The sequence below is a fragment of the Pristis pectinata genome, chromosome 10 (assembly GCF_009764475.1).
Source record: "Pristis pectinata isolate sPriPec2 chromosome 10, sPriPec2.1.pri, whole genome shotgun sequence".
Taxonomy (NCBI): domain Eukaryota; kingdom Metazoa; phylum Chordata; class Chondrichthyes; order Rhinopristiformes; family Pristidae; genus Pristis; species Pristis pectinata.
In genome coordinates, this window is record NC_067414.1 from 45205111 (window position 1) to 45220818 (window position 15708).

Sequence of the window (15708 nt, forward strand, 5' to 3'; positions counted from 1 at the left end):
TTTTCATTTGGTTTTAATCTTTATGATATTGAAGTATTTTCTTTACCAAATATTAATGCATGAGGACAGTATGATTCCTTTTAGAACATTGATAATGTACTTTTATACCTGTGAAAGAAATGGTGATTGCTATTTTTATTGAGAAATTGTTCTATCATATGTCTAAAACTAACTGCAATTGATTTTCTTCTGTCTCCTTTGGCCAGGTGATAATAAGCTGCTTGGAGACTTGCTAGTTTTGGCAGGAGCCACATTATATGGAATTTCCAATGTTTGTGAGGAATTTATTGTGAAGAACTTGAGCCGGGTGGAGTTTCTAGGAATGATTGGGCTGTTTGGGTCTTTCTTCAGCGGCATACAGCTGTGAGTTTTTTCTCATTCAATAAAAATGTGTTTATCAATTTAACTATCCACCAGATGTGATTGATTTATGAAAATGTAATTGCAGGCTTTTTGCCTAATAACTGTCAAGCAACTCACAGTATGAACTACATTGAAATGCTGCTTAGGGATGTGATGAGGTTCTAGATAAATTCAGGTCATTCTTTGAAAAAACATTTCAGAATATTTGCTTTTATACACATTAGGAAGCAATTTTCTACCTTCATTGTGTTCTGCACACCTGAATTTCTGATGTGTACTCCTAGCAATCAATGTTTCTTGCACAAAGCATTGGGAAATTGTTACATTTTTAGTGTAACAATATTTTTGTGCTCAGGTTGATGAATTTCATAATATTTTGAACTTTGATTGCCTGCTGTCCAATGTTAGCTGTTTCCTGTCAAGCACCATATTATTCAAGCTATTGGCATCTGATGTGAATTTCAGTCTTAATACTTTATCTCAAACATACCTGAGCTCTTTCAGTTTTAAATGGTGGTCTTGGCACTGGATAAATCTTCCTCCATGCATTTGACTCGCTGCTTGCATTTCTGAATCAAAAGGATATGAATTCAAATCCAGCTCCACTGCCTACTAATCAAGGCTGACAATCCAATGAAATACTGAGAGGGTGTCACATATGTCTAGTGCTGTCTTTCAGATGAGATTCTAAACAAACTGCCCTCTCAGGTGGTAATAACTTAGCATCTGCATTACTGTGATTGTTATTTATTTCAAAGTCAACATCAAAGAATCTCTGCCTGGATATTAGATCATTTTTAGATTGAGGTGCTAAACTTTAACCTGTGTGAAGTGATGCCGGTGGAGGTTGGCTACGATGTTTCATTGAGATTACTCCAAAGACTATCCAAACAGTTTTGAGCACACATTGTTGCCTTCGTCTCGTTAATCAGCAGTTCACAATGATTAGTAGTAGAATACTGTACACCAGCTGATCCATTCCTTCAATAATGGACATCAGGGTTCTAGCCCTGATAAAGCTTCTCACCATTAAGCCACAGCAGTGCTGTAGGTCTGTGTGTGTTGCTATTTCTTTTGGAATGGATGCAAGAATGACAGCTCAGGGTTTGCCTCGGTATAGATATAGACCTGAATGAAGTTGGCGGGGGGATGAAGTTGATGGGGGAGGTTTGGGGGGGGGGGGGAAGAGGGGTGAGCAGTTCATTTGTATTAGGGTTGCCAAGAGGGCCCACCAGGAAGAAATAAAACACAGGTGGCAGGACGCGACTGCAGAGGTTACTGTCTGAAGTAATTCATTCACAGGAAGAGTGCAGGACACAGTTTCATGACTTCACTGGCCATGTCAAGGATGATGGAAGGTTGGGAAATCACAGAATCTGTGATTGTGGTGTAAACAAGCAAACCTATTTAGCTTGGAGAAAAATTTCGGGTCATCCTGTCCCAGAGCAGAGCTGTAAAGGCACTTACCATGTGGCTCCAGCTCTTCTCACCTTTCTACCTGGAAGGTTTCCCAAGGTTTGAAAAAAAACAACTGACTTAGTTAAAAAAATTAATAGCTTGTTAAGTCAGGCGCAATATCTCCCTAAAAAGTATCAACGTACTTGATTTGTGAGAGTGAATCAGTCACCCAATTCCCTAATCTGCCCTCATTTAAGCCAGGAATAGCATGTGTTCATGTTTTAGCTTTTTAACCTCTCATCTGACTCAACAACTCAATTTTGGATTCAAATTATCTGGTCGGTGACAGTTAATGGAACAAGAAATATACTTCGCACCATTGACAGCACAATCAAATGTGAAGTTAGTGAACTACCTGGGACTCGGGGAGAGAGGAAGAATATCAGGGTAGCAGGTCCCTTTTCTAATTGCACTCCCCCCCACAACCCATACAGGGTGGAGACCTATGGGAGCTGCTGTAAATGTGACACTCTGTGCACACTTAAGCACAGTTGTTTTTTTTTGTTGAGTTGAGGACCTGTATAAAGACACATGAAGAAATCAGACAGAATTACTGTTTCCATATTCTATTTACATATAAAATCTTTGATGCTGTAATATCCTTCGATACATTTAAAAAATCCTGATGCAAATTCAGTTGTTGGTGATAATTTAGAGCTTGCTCTGATAGAAATGCCTAGTGATTTGTGCCATGTTAATTTCCTACACTTCCCTCCTGGGAAAGACTTGAAATAACTAAAATGAATGTTCTTCCCAGACTAAATTACTTATAGGCCTCCATGCGGCATTCAATACCTGCAAGTCTATTTCAAAACGATGAAAGAATTTAATTGTTTCTTTGAGGAATGGAAAAATCTGAAAATAATCCTAATGAATTGATGGCCCACAGATTGGCTGGAGCTTCTCGATTGTAGCTTGTGATATTGGATGTACTAGTTGTCACTTGGTAATGTTGCCACATTACCTTACAAATCAAATAGTAAAGAAATAAAAAGATGTCACCAAATGTTGGGTCACCAACTATGAAGCTCATTTTTTTTTACTATCCTAATCTTGAGGTATGCTGCTGCCATTTAACATAATTTAACCAATCATTCAGAGTAGTTTATACCTAAAACAAAGATTAACTTTTCAGTATTCTTTCACAGAGTATGAACAGCATTTATTGTCCATCCCCTTATTTGTCTCTGAACTGAGGAGGCAGCTGAGAATCAACCATTCCTTTCACAGATGCTGTTTAATCTTTTCATTATTTATGTTCTGATTTAGAATTGTAGTACTCATGACCATTTACCAGTATTACACTTTATGTCCCTATTCATCTGCAGGAGTTGCTGTCATGCATCTTCCGATCTTAAATTTATGACTTCTTGGTTTTAGGGTAATGACTGGACTGGGATTTAACATTATTCTCCTTTCTTCTCCATGATGGAATCAAAAACAATGCAATTAAGAAGCAGGTTGTTCCTACTGTCGCGCAGAAAATGAAACATGCCTATTAAAGGGAAACTGCCCAACATAGCTACTTGTCTGGTAGGTTCCTATGATTGCCTCAGTTGGCAATCTTCTGGAGTGGAACAACTACTAGCCTGGATGAGGAATTAGGGAAGCAGGTCAGGGTCCCACTAATCTATGGTGCAGCAATAAAATAATTCATGAACAAGATAATTGGAATATGGCCCTGAAAAAAAAGTTAATTAACTAAGTTCAGCAAGCCTTTTTTCCAACAATTTTTCTTATATTTTTCTATCCCCATGTGAAAGTCGATCCACGCTGTAATAAAGCAGACAACAACAGAGCCAAGGAGCGTACAATAAGTGCTTTACTATTTAACGCTAGTGGGAGCGAGGGATACAGAGAAAGAGTAAACAGTGTAACCTGAGCCCCACTCAATGATTTACATGTTTGTGTCCCTCCTTTTATACTTAACCTGAAGATGCCTATGTGCAGAGTTGCACATACTTGGGCAGTTGCTTACAGCAAACTTTAGCAAAACAAGATATGCCTTAAGCATTTCTTTGTTTCACCCAAGCACCTGCACATCTTGCAGTCATAAGTATAGTCACACCATGGTTGAAGCAATAACAGCTGTACATTATTAACCCTTACATTTCCAGTTACTTTTACACCCATGCAAGACATTGATGGATGAGAGACTTAGAGATCAAACAATGTCTTTGAATTGAAGTACTGTAATAACACATCATGTAAAATGGATTTTCATTAATTTTTATTACATTGCATGAAATAGGAAAGTAGAGCAGATTGTAAGTATTTTAAACTAATTTCTTTGAAATGACTGGATACACATTAACAATATATATGCCATCCTTTGAAAACCTAGGCTGAAAGTTATTAACTTTCTACTGCCAGTATTTTACTACTTGTATGGGGGAAGGAGAGCTGCTCTGGAAGCAACAGCTAATGCTCCAAAATACATTAGTTTTACCTAGGTTTAGACTAAAGTACTAAGAAAGAGCAACAAAATATGTTGGCATATTAGATAGGAGTTAAAGTGGATATTTGATTGGCAAATCATACTGGCTGCATAAATAAGTGAAAGGTCTGGAATTATCTGCCAATTCATTCATAGCAAAAACCTGCACTGATGTGTCAATATTTTGCTTGCTCCCAGGAGAATAAGGCCCTCTTTGTTAATGGCTAGGTGTTATTTAAATTCCACTGGCCTGTCTCCTGCATGCAATAGGCAAGCAGTGATTAAAAAAATTAGGAGTTGGGAAATTACTTACCACACAAAGCAAGTGATAGGTTTGATTTCTTTGGGTGGCACGGTACATTGGGTGGCATGGTAGTGTAGCGGTTAACGTAACACTATTACAGGGCCAGTGACCCAGGTTCAATTCCCACTGCTGTCTGTAAGGAGTTTGTATGTTCTCCCCGTCTCTGCTTGGGTTTCCTTCGGGTGCTCCAGTTTCCTCCCACATTCCAAAAGGCGTACAGGTTAGGAGCTGTGGGCATGCTATGTTGGCGCTGGAAGAGTGGCAACACTTGCGGGCTGCCCCTAGAACGTTCTCAGTAATGCAAAAAGATGCATTTCACTGTGTGTTTGGATGTACATGTGACTAATAAATAAATATCTTATCTTATTTATTGACATTCATATCTTAGTAAACAGTGAAGAGGATTTTGGGTAAGAATTTCCTTGTGGGGCCCAACAGAAGATCAACAACCAACATAATTAAACACTGAGGTTGCATTTTCAGCTTGACTAAACCTTTATACTCTGTTCTTAAACATTGAAGGAAAAAAATGCACAATTTTTGCTGACTTCTCTTTATTATACAGTGGGATTCCCTAGTCAAAAAGGAAAAGGAAGCATATATACGATTTAAGAAGCTGAATTCAGACTGGGCCTTTGAGGAAGCAGGAGAGAACGTAAAAAGGGAATCAGAAGGGCTAAAAGGGGCCATGAAATGTCCTTGGTGAGCAGGATTAAAAGGAATTCCAAGGCATTTTATACATATATTAAAAATAAGAGGTTCACAAGGGGGGAGGGTAGGATCACGCAATGACAAAGGAGGGAATTTATGCCTGGAGCCAAAGGAAATGGGTGAAAGTACTTCACATTGATGTTCACCAAGGAGAAGGATATGGAAGATAATGAGATCAGGGAGAGGAATGATGAAATTCTAGGGCATGTTGATATCAAGTAGGAGGAGGAGTTGGGTCTTTTGAAGAACATTAAGGTGGATGTCCCCAGAGCTTGATGGGATCCATACCAGGTTATTGAGAGAGGCAAGAGAGGAGATTGGTGGCATCTTGACAGAGATATTTGTATTGTCCCCCCCCCCCCCCAGCCACAGGCAAGGTCCCAGAGGACTGGAGAATAGCCAATGTTATTCCTTTGTTTAAGAAGGGTGATAGGGACAATCCAGGAAATTATAGGGGGTGGGCCTTACACCAATGGTAGGGAAATTATTGGATAAGATTCTTAGGGATAGGATCTACTCGCATGTGGAAAAGTATAGACTTATAGGGGATAAGTGCGGGGAAGGTCATGTCTTACAAACTTGATTGAGTTTTTTGAGGAAGTGACAAAGATTTGAATGAAAATGTAGGTGGGCTGATGAATAAGTTTGCAGATGACACAAAAATTGGTGGAGTTGTAGATAGTGAAGAAGATTGTCAAAGGATTAAGCAGGATATAGACCAGTTGGATTTGTGGGCAGAGAAATGGCAGATGGAGTTTAATCCGGACAAGTGTAAGGTGTTGCACTTTGGGAAGTCAGATGTAAAGGGAGAATATACAGTAAATGGCAGAACCATTAGTAGCATTGATATAACCTTTTTTAACTTTACTAGTCACATGTACATCGAAACACACAGTGAAATGAATCTTTTTGCGTGGAGTGTTCTGGGGGCAGCCCACAAGTATTGCCATGCTTCCGGCACCAACATAGCATGCCCACAACTTCCTAACCCGTACGTCTTTGGAATGTGGGAGGAAACTGGAGCACCCGGAGGAAACCCACGCAGACACAGGGAGAACGTACAAATTCCTTACAGACAGCGGCCGGAATTGAACCCGGGTCGCTGGCGCTGTAATAGTGTTATGCTAACCGCTGCAGGATCATGAGGTCCAAGTTCATAACTCCCTGAAAATGGTAACACAAGTAAATAAGGTGGTTAAGAAGGCATATGGCATACTTATCTTCATTGGTTGAGAAATGGAGTAAGGAAGTCAGGAAGTCATGTTGCAGCTGTATAAAATTTTGGTTAGGCCTCACCTGGAGTATTATTTCCAGTTCCGGTCATCACATTACAGGAAGGATGCAGTGGCTTTGGAGACAGTGCAGAAGAAGTTCAGCAGGATGTTTCCTGGATTAGAGGGTGTTAGCTATAAGGAGAGGTTGGACAAAGTTGGATTAGTTTCTCTGGAGCGTTGGAGGCTGAGGGGAAACCCAATCAAATTACATAAAATTGTGAGAGGCATAGACGGAGTAGATAGTCAGAACCTTTTTCTCAGGGTGTCACATACTGGATGGCATAGGTTTAGGGTGAGAAGGGGAAAGTTTAAAGGAGATTTATGAGGTAAGTTTCTTTACACAGGTGCTTGGAAGTGGTGAAACAAATATGATAGAAATGTTTAAGAGGCTTTTAGACAGGCACATGAACATAAAGCGATTGGAGAGATATAGACCACGTGCCGGCAGATGGGATTAATTTCGATTGGCCTCAGGGTCAGCACAGATATTGTAGGCCGAACGGCCTGTTCCTCTGCTTACTGTTCTATGTTCTGTGTTCTATGAACTATTGTCCCCTGTTCTTTAATGCCACATCTGCCATTTCCTCTTTTAAGTGCCTTGAAGTGTACGGTACATTTGATCAAATATGAACAGTTGTATTCTTGTGATTTGTAGATGACAGAAATACATCATACATTGTGTTTCCCTATTTGTGCCTTTGCAATGCAGCATGCCCTTATGTCCTTGACACCCAGCCTTCCCTTGGTGGTGGTGGTGCACAGTTACATTATAAATTTCTATCAGTATTCCTCCCTCCTCTGATGTCCCAGATGTTGACAACAGCATTGTACTTTAGTAGGTCTCTGAAGCAGCTGCAAGAATTCACTGCTGGTCTGCTGAGAAGCTAACAGAATAAAAAAAATCACACAAAGCGTAGGAAGAATTTAGCTGGTCAGGCAGCATCTATGGAGGGATATAGACAGCCAACATTTTGGGTCAAGACCCTTCAAATGGACTGAAAGAAAAAGGGAAGTAACTCGTATAAAAAGGTGGAAGGAAGGGGTGGAGCAAGAGCTGGCAGATGATAGGAGGATCCAGATGAGGGGGTGATAGGCAAGTGAGGGAGGGGGGCGAGTGGGAATAATGTCAGAAGCTGGGAGGTGATTGGTGGAAGTGACAGAGGGCTGTAGATGATGGAATCTGATAGGAGAGAAGTGAAAAAGGATAAAAGGGACCGAGGGGGAGCAGTTATTGGGAGTTTGAGAATTCGATGCTCGTGCCACCAGGTTGGAGACTGCCCAGGTGGAATATGAGGTGATGTTCCTCTAATTTGCATTTAGCCTCGACCTGGTAGTGGAAGAGGCCACGGAAAGACATGTCAGTGTGGGAATGGGAAGTGAAATTAAAAGGTGTGGCTATACTGGGATCTCAAATTTCCGGTAACCACTCCCTCTCGGTCCCTTTTCCCCTTTTTTTCTTTTCTCTCTCCATCTGATCCAACTGGCCCCCATCACCCTATCTCTTGCCCCTCCCCCACCCTCTCCATCTGCCCATCACTCACACACTCCTCTCACTAGTTCCCCTCCCCACATCCCTCCCTTTATTCCGTGCTCCACCAGATTTCATCATCTACAGCCCTCTGTCACTTCCACCTATCACCTTCCAGCTTCCTACATCATTCCCACTCTCCCCCGCCCCATCTGCCTATCACCCCCCTCACCTGGATCCACCTATCGCCTGCCAGCTCTTGCTCCACCCCTTCCCTTCACCTGTTTATACTGGCTACCTCCCCTCTTTCTATCCAGTCCAGATGAAGGGTCTCGACCCGAAACGTTGGCTCTCCATCTCCCTCCGTAGATGCTGCCTGACTCACTGAACTCCTCCAGCGCTTTGTGTGTTGCTCCAGACTCCAGCATCTGCAGTCTCTTGTGTCTCCAGAATACAAACATCAATAGCTTGAGAGTTCTGCCAACCATAGGATGGAACCTGATTGAAAGACTTAAGCTATCTCATCATGCTGCAGAAGAAACAGTCAGAATCAGGTGGAAAGTAGCTGAAGGAACTCCAGGAAGTAATATGAACATATTCCAACTGAAGTGTGGCAATGCCGCTTAGTTTTTGCCTATTCGGTTTTTGGGGTTTGGATGTCGTCAGCAACTGCCCATCTCTACTTATCCTTAAGAATGTGGTTGTTTTCCATCACCTTGAACTGTTGCAGGTCCTTCCTTTGAAGATCTTCCCATATTGCCTTAGGGAGGAAGTTCCAGGATTTAGACCGAGGCAAGATGGATGACCAGTGATACATCTCCAAGTCATAATGGTGTATGATTTAGAGGGAGCCTGCAGGTAGGTTGTTCCCAACCACTTGAAGGCTTTGACCCTCTTTGTGGTCGAGGTCACAGGTTTAGGAGGTGCTGTTGGAGTAGACTAGGCAAGTAACTGCAATACATTTTGTAGATGGTACACACTGCAGCTACAGTGCACTGCTGGTGAAGGGAACAGATGCGTAGAATGATGGATAGGGTTCCAATAAAGCAAATTATTTTTTTCCGTGAATGTTATTGGAGCTTGTGAATGTTATTGGAACACATTCGTGTAAGGAGAGTGTTCCATCACACTTCTGACTTGTCTTGATGATGGTGGAAAGGTTTTGAGCTGTCAGGCTAGTCACTTGCTGCAGGATGCCCAACTTCTGACTGGTTCTTGTAGGGATGCAGCATTTAAGTTACCAGACCAGCAACACAGAGGCCTGGATTAATTATCCAATGGCATGTATTCAAGTCCCCCACCAGAGTAGCTGTGGAATTTAAATTCAATTAATCATCTGAAATTTGGAAAACCAACAAAAATTAGTCATAGTAAGGATGACGACAAAATAAAACCTACCAGATTGTAATAAATATGCATTTTGCAGATGGATCCACTTTCACAAGTGGATGAAACCACTTGGTCTGGCTGCTATGTGCCTTCCCGCCCCATGTTAAATGACTCAGCTGCACTCTGAAATGGCCGAGCAAGCCACTCAAGGACTATTAGGAATGGGCAATAAGGTACCTTATGGGATGGGAAACTCACTGGTGGTGATCCCTTTGAACATCAAGAGTAGAAACTTTCTTGTCCCTTCCCCCATCTTGATGACCTGCCCATCTCCTCTCCTCCCCTCCCCCATCCTTTATTCCATGGTCCACTGCCCTCTCCTACCAGATTCCTCCTTCTTCAGCCTTTGGCCTCTTCTACCTATCACTTCTCAGCTTATTACATTCCCCCCCCCCCCCTTCCCCACCCACCTCCCTTCCCCTCTCACCTGGACTCACCTATCACTTGAACTGACCTATCCCCTGCCTGTGTGTACTCCTCCCCCTCCCCCCACCACCTTCTTATTCTGGCTTCTACCCTCTTCCATTCCAGTCCTGATGAAGGGTCTCAGCCTGAAACGTCGACTGTTTATTTCCCTTCATGGATGCTGCCTGACCTGCTGAGTTCCTCCAGCACTTTTTGTGTATTGCTCCAGATTCCAGCATCTGCAGAATTTCTTGTGTCTCTGGAGATGGTCACTGTCTGGAGCTTATAGGCGGCATGAATGTTACTTGCCACCAGCATATTGCCTGAATATTGGTTAGATCTTGTTGCATGTAGCCATGTGATGCTTCAGTTACTGAGGAGCTGAAAATGGAATTGATCACATCATGTAATCATTACTGAACCTCAACACTTATGGAAGGAAGCTTATTGATGAAACAGTTGAAGGTGGTTGGGTCTAGGACACCAAATGAGCAACATCTGAAATGGTATCCTGGGGCTGAGATGATTGGCCTCCAGCAACCACATCCATCTTTTATGCTGCAAGTATGGCTCCAAATATTGGATTGCTTTCCTCTTGGTGCCGATTGACCAGTTTTACCCCAGTTCCTCATTGTCAAGGACAGACATTGTCTACTCACCTCTGAAATTCAGCTCTTTGTTTGGATGACGTCTGGAGCAGAGTGGTCCTGGCACAGCCTAAACTTGATGAGTAGGTTATTAGTGCATAAGTGCTATTTGATAATAATGTTGATGAAAGTTTCCAACACTTTTGTCTGATGGAAGTTGAAGTTAGAGACCCAATCAGATGCACGACAGCTGTGGCAGGATTTGCATGCCATTACTTCCTATAAGGCGAAACCTAACAGCATAAATGGCAGTGATGCTTCACTCCCCAATGAGCTCAACATCTTTTATGCACGCTTTTAAAGGGAGAATAACACTAAACCTGTGTGAATCCCCACAGCATCTGGCAACCCTGTGATCTTTGTCTCGGAGGCCGATGTCAGAACATCCTTCAAGACGGGAACCCTTGCAAGGCATCAGGTACCGATGGTGTACCTGGCAGGGTACTGGAAATCTGTGCCGACCAACTGGCTGGAGTGTTCAAGGACATCTTCAGAGGTTCCCACCTGCTTCAAAAGGGCAGCAATCATACCAGTGCCCAAGAAGAGCAGGGTGAGCTGCCTCAACGACTATTGCCCAGTAACACTCACATTTACTGTGATGAAGTGCTTTGAGAGGTTGGTCATGGCAAAAATTAACTCCTGCCAAGCTCAATCAAATCCTTCCCATAGTGTGACAACTTTGACGACTCAAGAAGGCGGCATCCATCATTAAGGACCCTGACCACCTGGGACACGCCCTCTTCACATTACTACCATCGGGGAGGAGGTACAGGAGCCTGAAGACCCACATTCAACGTTTCAGGAACAGCTTCTTCCCCTCCACCATCAGATTTCTGAACGGTCCATGAACCCATGAACACTACCTCATTATTCCTCTTTAGCACTATTTATTTATTTTTGTAACTTATTGTCATTTTTATTTCTTAATATCTTGCACTGTACTGCTGCCACAAAACAACAAATTTGTCAGTGATAATGATATATGTCACTGATAATAAATCTGATTCTGGGGAAACTGTCATCAATAGTATTATGTGGTGAAATAGTGAATAGTATTAGTAATGGTGAAAGATTGCAGCATGCTGTTGTGCAGAGGGACTTAGGAGTGCTTGTGCATGAATCGCAAATTGTTGGTTTGCAGGTGCAACAGGTTATCAAGAAGGCAAATGGAATGTTGGCCTTCATTGCCAGGGGGATTGAATTCAAGAGCAGGGAAGTTATGCTGCAACATATAAAATTATGTAAGAGATAGATAAGATAGAGGCAGGAAGGTTGTTTCTACTGGTAGGTGAGACTAGAACTAGGGGACATAGCCTCAAGATTTGGGGGAATAGATTTAGGATGGAGATGAGGAGAAACTGCTTTTCCCAGAGAGTAATGAATCTGTGGAATTCTCTGCCCAGGGAAGCAGTAGAGGCTACCTCATTAAGTATATTTAAGACACAGTTAGGTAGATTTTTGCATAGTAGGGGAATTAAGGGTTTTGGGGAAAAGGCAGGTAGGTGGATCTGAGTCCAGGGCCAGATCAGCCATGATCTTACTGAATGGCGGAGCAGGCTTGACGGGCCAGATGGCCAACTCCTGCTCCTATTTCTTATATTCTTACAATAGTGGTTGTTATCCACATTGGATTTGTCCTGCTTTTTGTAAACAGGATATACCTGGGTAATTTTTCACATTGTCACATCAATACTAGTGTTGTAACTGTACTGGAACGATGACTAAAGGCATATCTAGTTCTGGAGTCTAACTCATCAGTAGTACATTTGGGATGTTGTCTTGTACTTTTGCTGCATCTAGTGTTGTAGGCCATTTCTGGATATCAATTTAATTGACTATAGACCGGTTTCTGTGAAGTGGGATCTCAGAGGAAAGTTGACATGAATCATCTCCTTTGCACTTCTGGCTCTGCATGATTGCAAACAATAAGTCTTATTTTTAACACTCACATGCTAGGCCCTGCCATCATTGCAGATGGGGATGTTCGGTCTGGTGATATATGTATGTTATTTACAACAAATAAATAGTTTGTTTGCATTGTCTTTAAAGTTCAAAAGTGTGCATATGGTCAAACTTGGTTAATGTTCCAATGTTGCATCAAGTGAGCCCTTACCCAATACACATTAGATAAGGCCTTAAGACACAGGAGCAGAATTAGGCTCTTTGGCCCATTGAGCCTGTTCTGCCATTCAATCATGACTGATTTATTTTTCCCTCTCAACCCCATTCTCCTGCCTTCTCCCCATAACCTTTGACACCCTTCCTAATCAAGAACATTTCAACCTCTGCTTCAAATGTACCCAATGACTTGGCCTCCACAGCCGCCTGTGGCAATGAATTCCACAGGTTTACCACTCTCTGGCTATAGAAATTCCTCCTCATCTCTGTTCTAAAGGGATGTCCTTTTATTCTGAGGCTGTGCTCTCTGGTCCTAGACTCTCACACTACTGTAAACATTCACTTTCTCCAGGCCCTTCAATATTTGGAGGGTTTCAATGAGATCCCACCTCATCCTTCTAAACTTCAGCGAGTACAGGCCTAGAACCATCACTCCTCATTTGTTAACCCTTTTATCCCTGGGATCATTCTCATAAACCTCCTCTGGACCCTCTCCAATGCCAGCATATCCTTCCTTAGATATGGGGCCCAAAACTGCTCACAATACTCCAAATGTGGTCTGACCAATGCCTTATAAAGCCTCAGCGTTACATCCTTGCTTTTATGTTCTAGTCCTCTTGAAATTAATATTGATATTGCCTGTGCATTGGAAGATTTCCCATCCATTGGAAAGCTCCCTGTACATTCAAATATCCTAGCTGTCTGGATGAGATCTGGAAATTACAAATATGCTACAAGACCCTACAGATTCTTGGTAAATAAAATGCTGGGTATTGTGTTTCATTTAAAGTAATTCAAGTGTTGTGTTTGTTGCCTCCATGAACCACTATAAAAGCCTCTGAGCTCCATGCAGGGTTAAGTGTGCTGAGTTCACAAGGCTCCCAACTATGTTGATGAAGGAGGAGTTACAGGAAAGTGGGGATATTGCTGGCATTGTGATCCATGTCTTCAGCCAAGAAAAAAGATCAGTGAAAACATTCTCAGGAACCAAAATATTTGAGAGCAGGAAGGCACTACCTCTGTGGCTGGCCTAGCTACTGGTTCTTTTTGGAGGTCTGCAAAGAAATCCAAAGACTTGTATTTCTGTAGCATCTTGCATGTCTTTTTCAGAACATCCTGGCAAACCTTTCAGCCAAGCTGGTCACTGTGGTAATGAAGGGAACCCAGTAGCCAATTGCATACAGCAGGCTTAAATAAATATCAATGTGATAATGTGCAGATAATCTGTATTTAAAAAATGTTGATTGAAGAATAAATATTAACCAGGGAGAATTCTCCTGTTGTTCTTTGAAATAGTGGCCATGGCACCTCCTGCATCCCCTTGAGAAATGAATGCCCAGCCTCCTGGTTCAGAGGTGAAAATGTTACTCATTGAGCTCCAGCTGATACCATTTAGGGCTTTCAGAGCACCAAGGCTCATGTTGCATGGCTAAATCCTGAAATCTAAATCCAGCTCAAATCTAAGCACCTTTTAATGAATTTGGTTGCTGATGCATTATATACAAAAAGCTGTATTATTTATTTTAACATACAGAAACTGAGTAATGATGCTTGCATTTCTGTTTGCATATTAATGTACAGTTAGGCTGAGCAGAACTTCCATAGTTGACCAAGTGTCTAATCAAGCTGTTCAGATTACTGCTGAGAAATAGCTTGGTTTCTTCCATACAGACATCAGATGTTTGTGATTACAATGTTATGGGGCCAGCACAAAATGTCTCGGTGCAGTTCTCAGTCTGCCAAGTCTCTGTTCCTTCATGCCATTCTGTAGAAAATTACCTGCATGACACTTTTGCTCAATACTTGATAACCAGTCTCTTGCAAGACGTATTCAAAGAATGATAAGTTTGCAAATATATTCTTTATACAAAGGGAACAAAGGGATTTCATGAGCAACAGAAGCATTTTCCATCATAATTTAAACTAGGAAAATTATATTAATTTGGTAATAAACTAAATCAGAAAAAAATACATTTTGAGATTATATTTGTGCATGATAACATGTATGACACAGCTGTTCATATCTGATCTCACCCGAAAATGTGAACATGGTTGATTCATTTGGTGTGGTCGCAAACCCATTAGGGAATACGTGTACTGGGGGAATGCAGCAAATGCAAGGAGGAAATATATGAGAATGAATAAATGTCTGCTGACTGCCCTTGGAACATCTTGGGAGCATTTTTGGTCCCTAAATATTTAGCACACAATTACAAAATTCAAGCATAGGAGATAAAGATAATCAAAGTGGGTCTATTGGAATAATATAGCGTTAGCAGTAAAATAGAACATATTTGGACTCTTTAGATGTGCCGGTTTTGATGGATGCTGAGTGACTGGATAACTGTTTAAATGCTTCAGTATTATTGTGGACCCTTGACCTTGCATAAACTCTGGTCTCTTAATGAGACTTGTACATAGTTTGTGCACAGACTCTGAGTCCTTGCAAAATGTCCTGCCTCTGTTGTTCAATTTTGAGCTCAGTGAACATTTATTGGACCTCATGGCTCTTTGCCTCTTAACGTGGGCTGTTCACATAATACCTGTTAAACATACATTCCATTAGGATCTTTACAGTCTCTGTAAAAAAAAAAAGCACTGGAAATATTATTTTCCAGTACAAAGTTACAGACGTCCAGATGACCTGCAGCTGAAGATCAGCAAAATATCAAGAGAAATGGTGTAACATCCTTCATTTAAAGGAAGCTCAATGGCAAGTCAGCCTGCCTCATTGTTAAGATTACAATGAAAATTGACAAAACAATTCAAAATTCAGATTGCTTAACAACATTATCATTCCTTTGTAATCCACTTTTTTCTGTTAGTTATTTGTTCCATTGCTACCTGTGTTTTGGAACTTGTGGAAGGAATGCTCTTGTTTCTGAGAGAATTGCTATATTATTCAATAGTCTCGTTTGCCATGTATAAAGCAATAATTTTGTTAATATTCATTCATATTTTTTAAGGATGTAATTATATAAAATTGCATGCTTTACATGAAAATACTATCAATCATAACAAAAATATTAACATAAAATTCTTTTGTAAGTCATCAAGCTACTCCAGTGTGAATTATAGTCAAAGTGGTGTGATGGTTTAATAATGCCATAAAAATATGGGGGAACTGTTTGGAT

At 41.4% G+C, this 15708-nt stretch overlaps 1 protein-coding gene across 1 annotated transcript in view; it reads left to right on the top strand.

Moving 5' to 3' along the window:
- The window catches only part of slc35f1 (solute carrier family 35 member F1), a 229047-nt gene that overhangs the window by 174416 nt on the left and 38923 nt on the right, over nt 1-15708 (top strand). The window contains exon 5 of the mRNA XM_052024786.1: nt 207-363. Within this exon, the coding sequence (XP_051880746.1) occupies nt 207-363 (157 nt within the window). The remainder of the gene's footprint in view (nt 1-206; nt 364-15708) is intronic.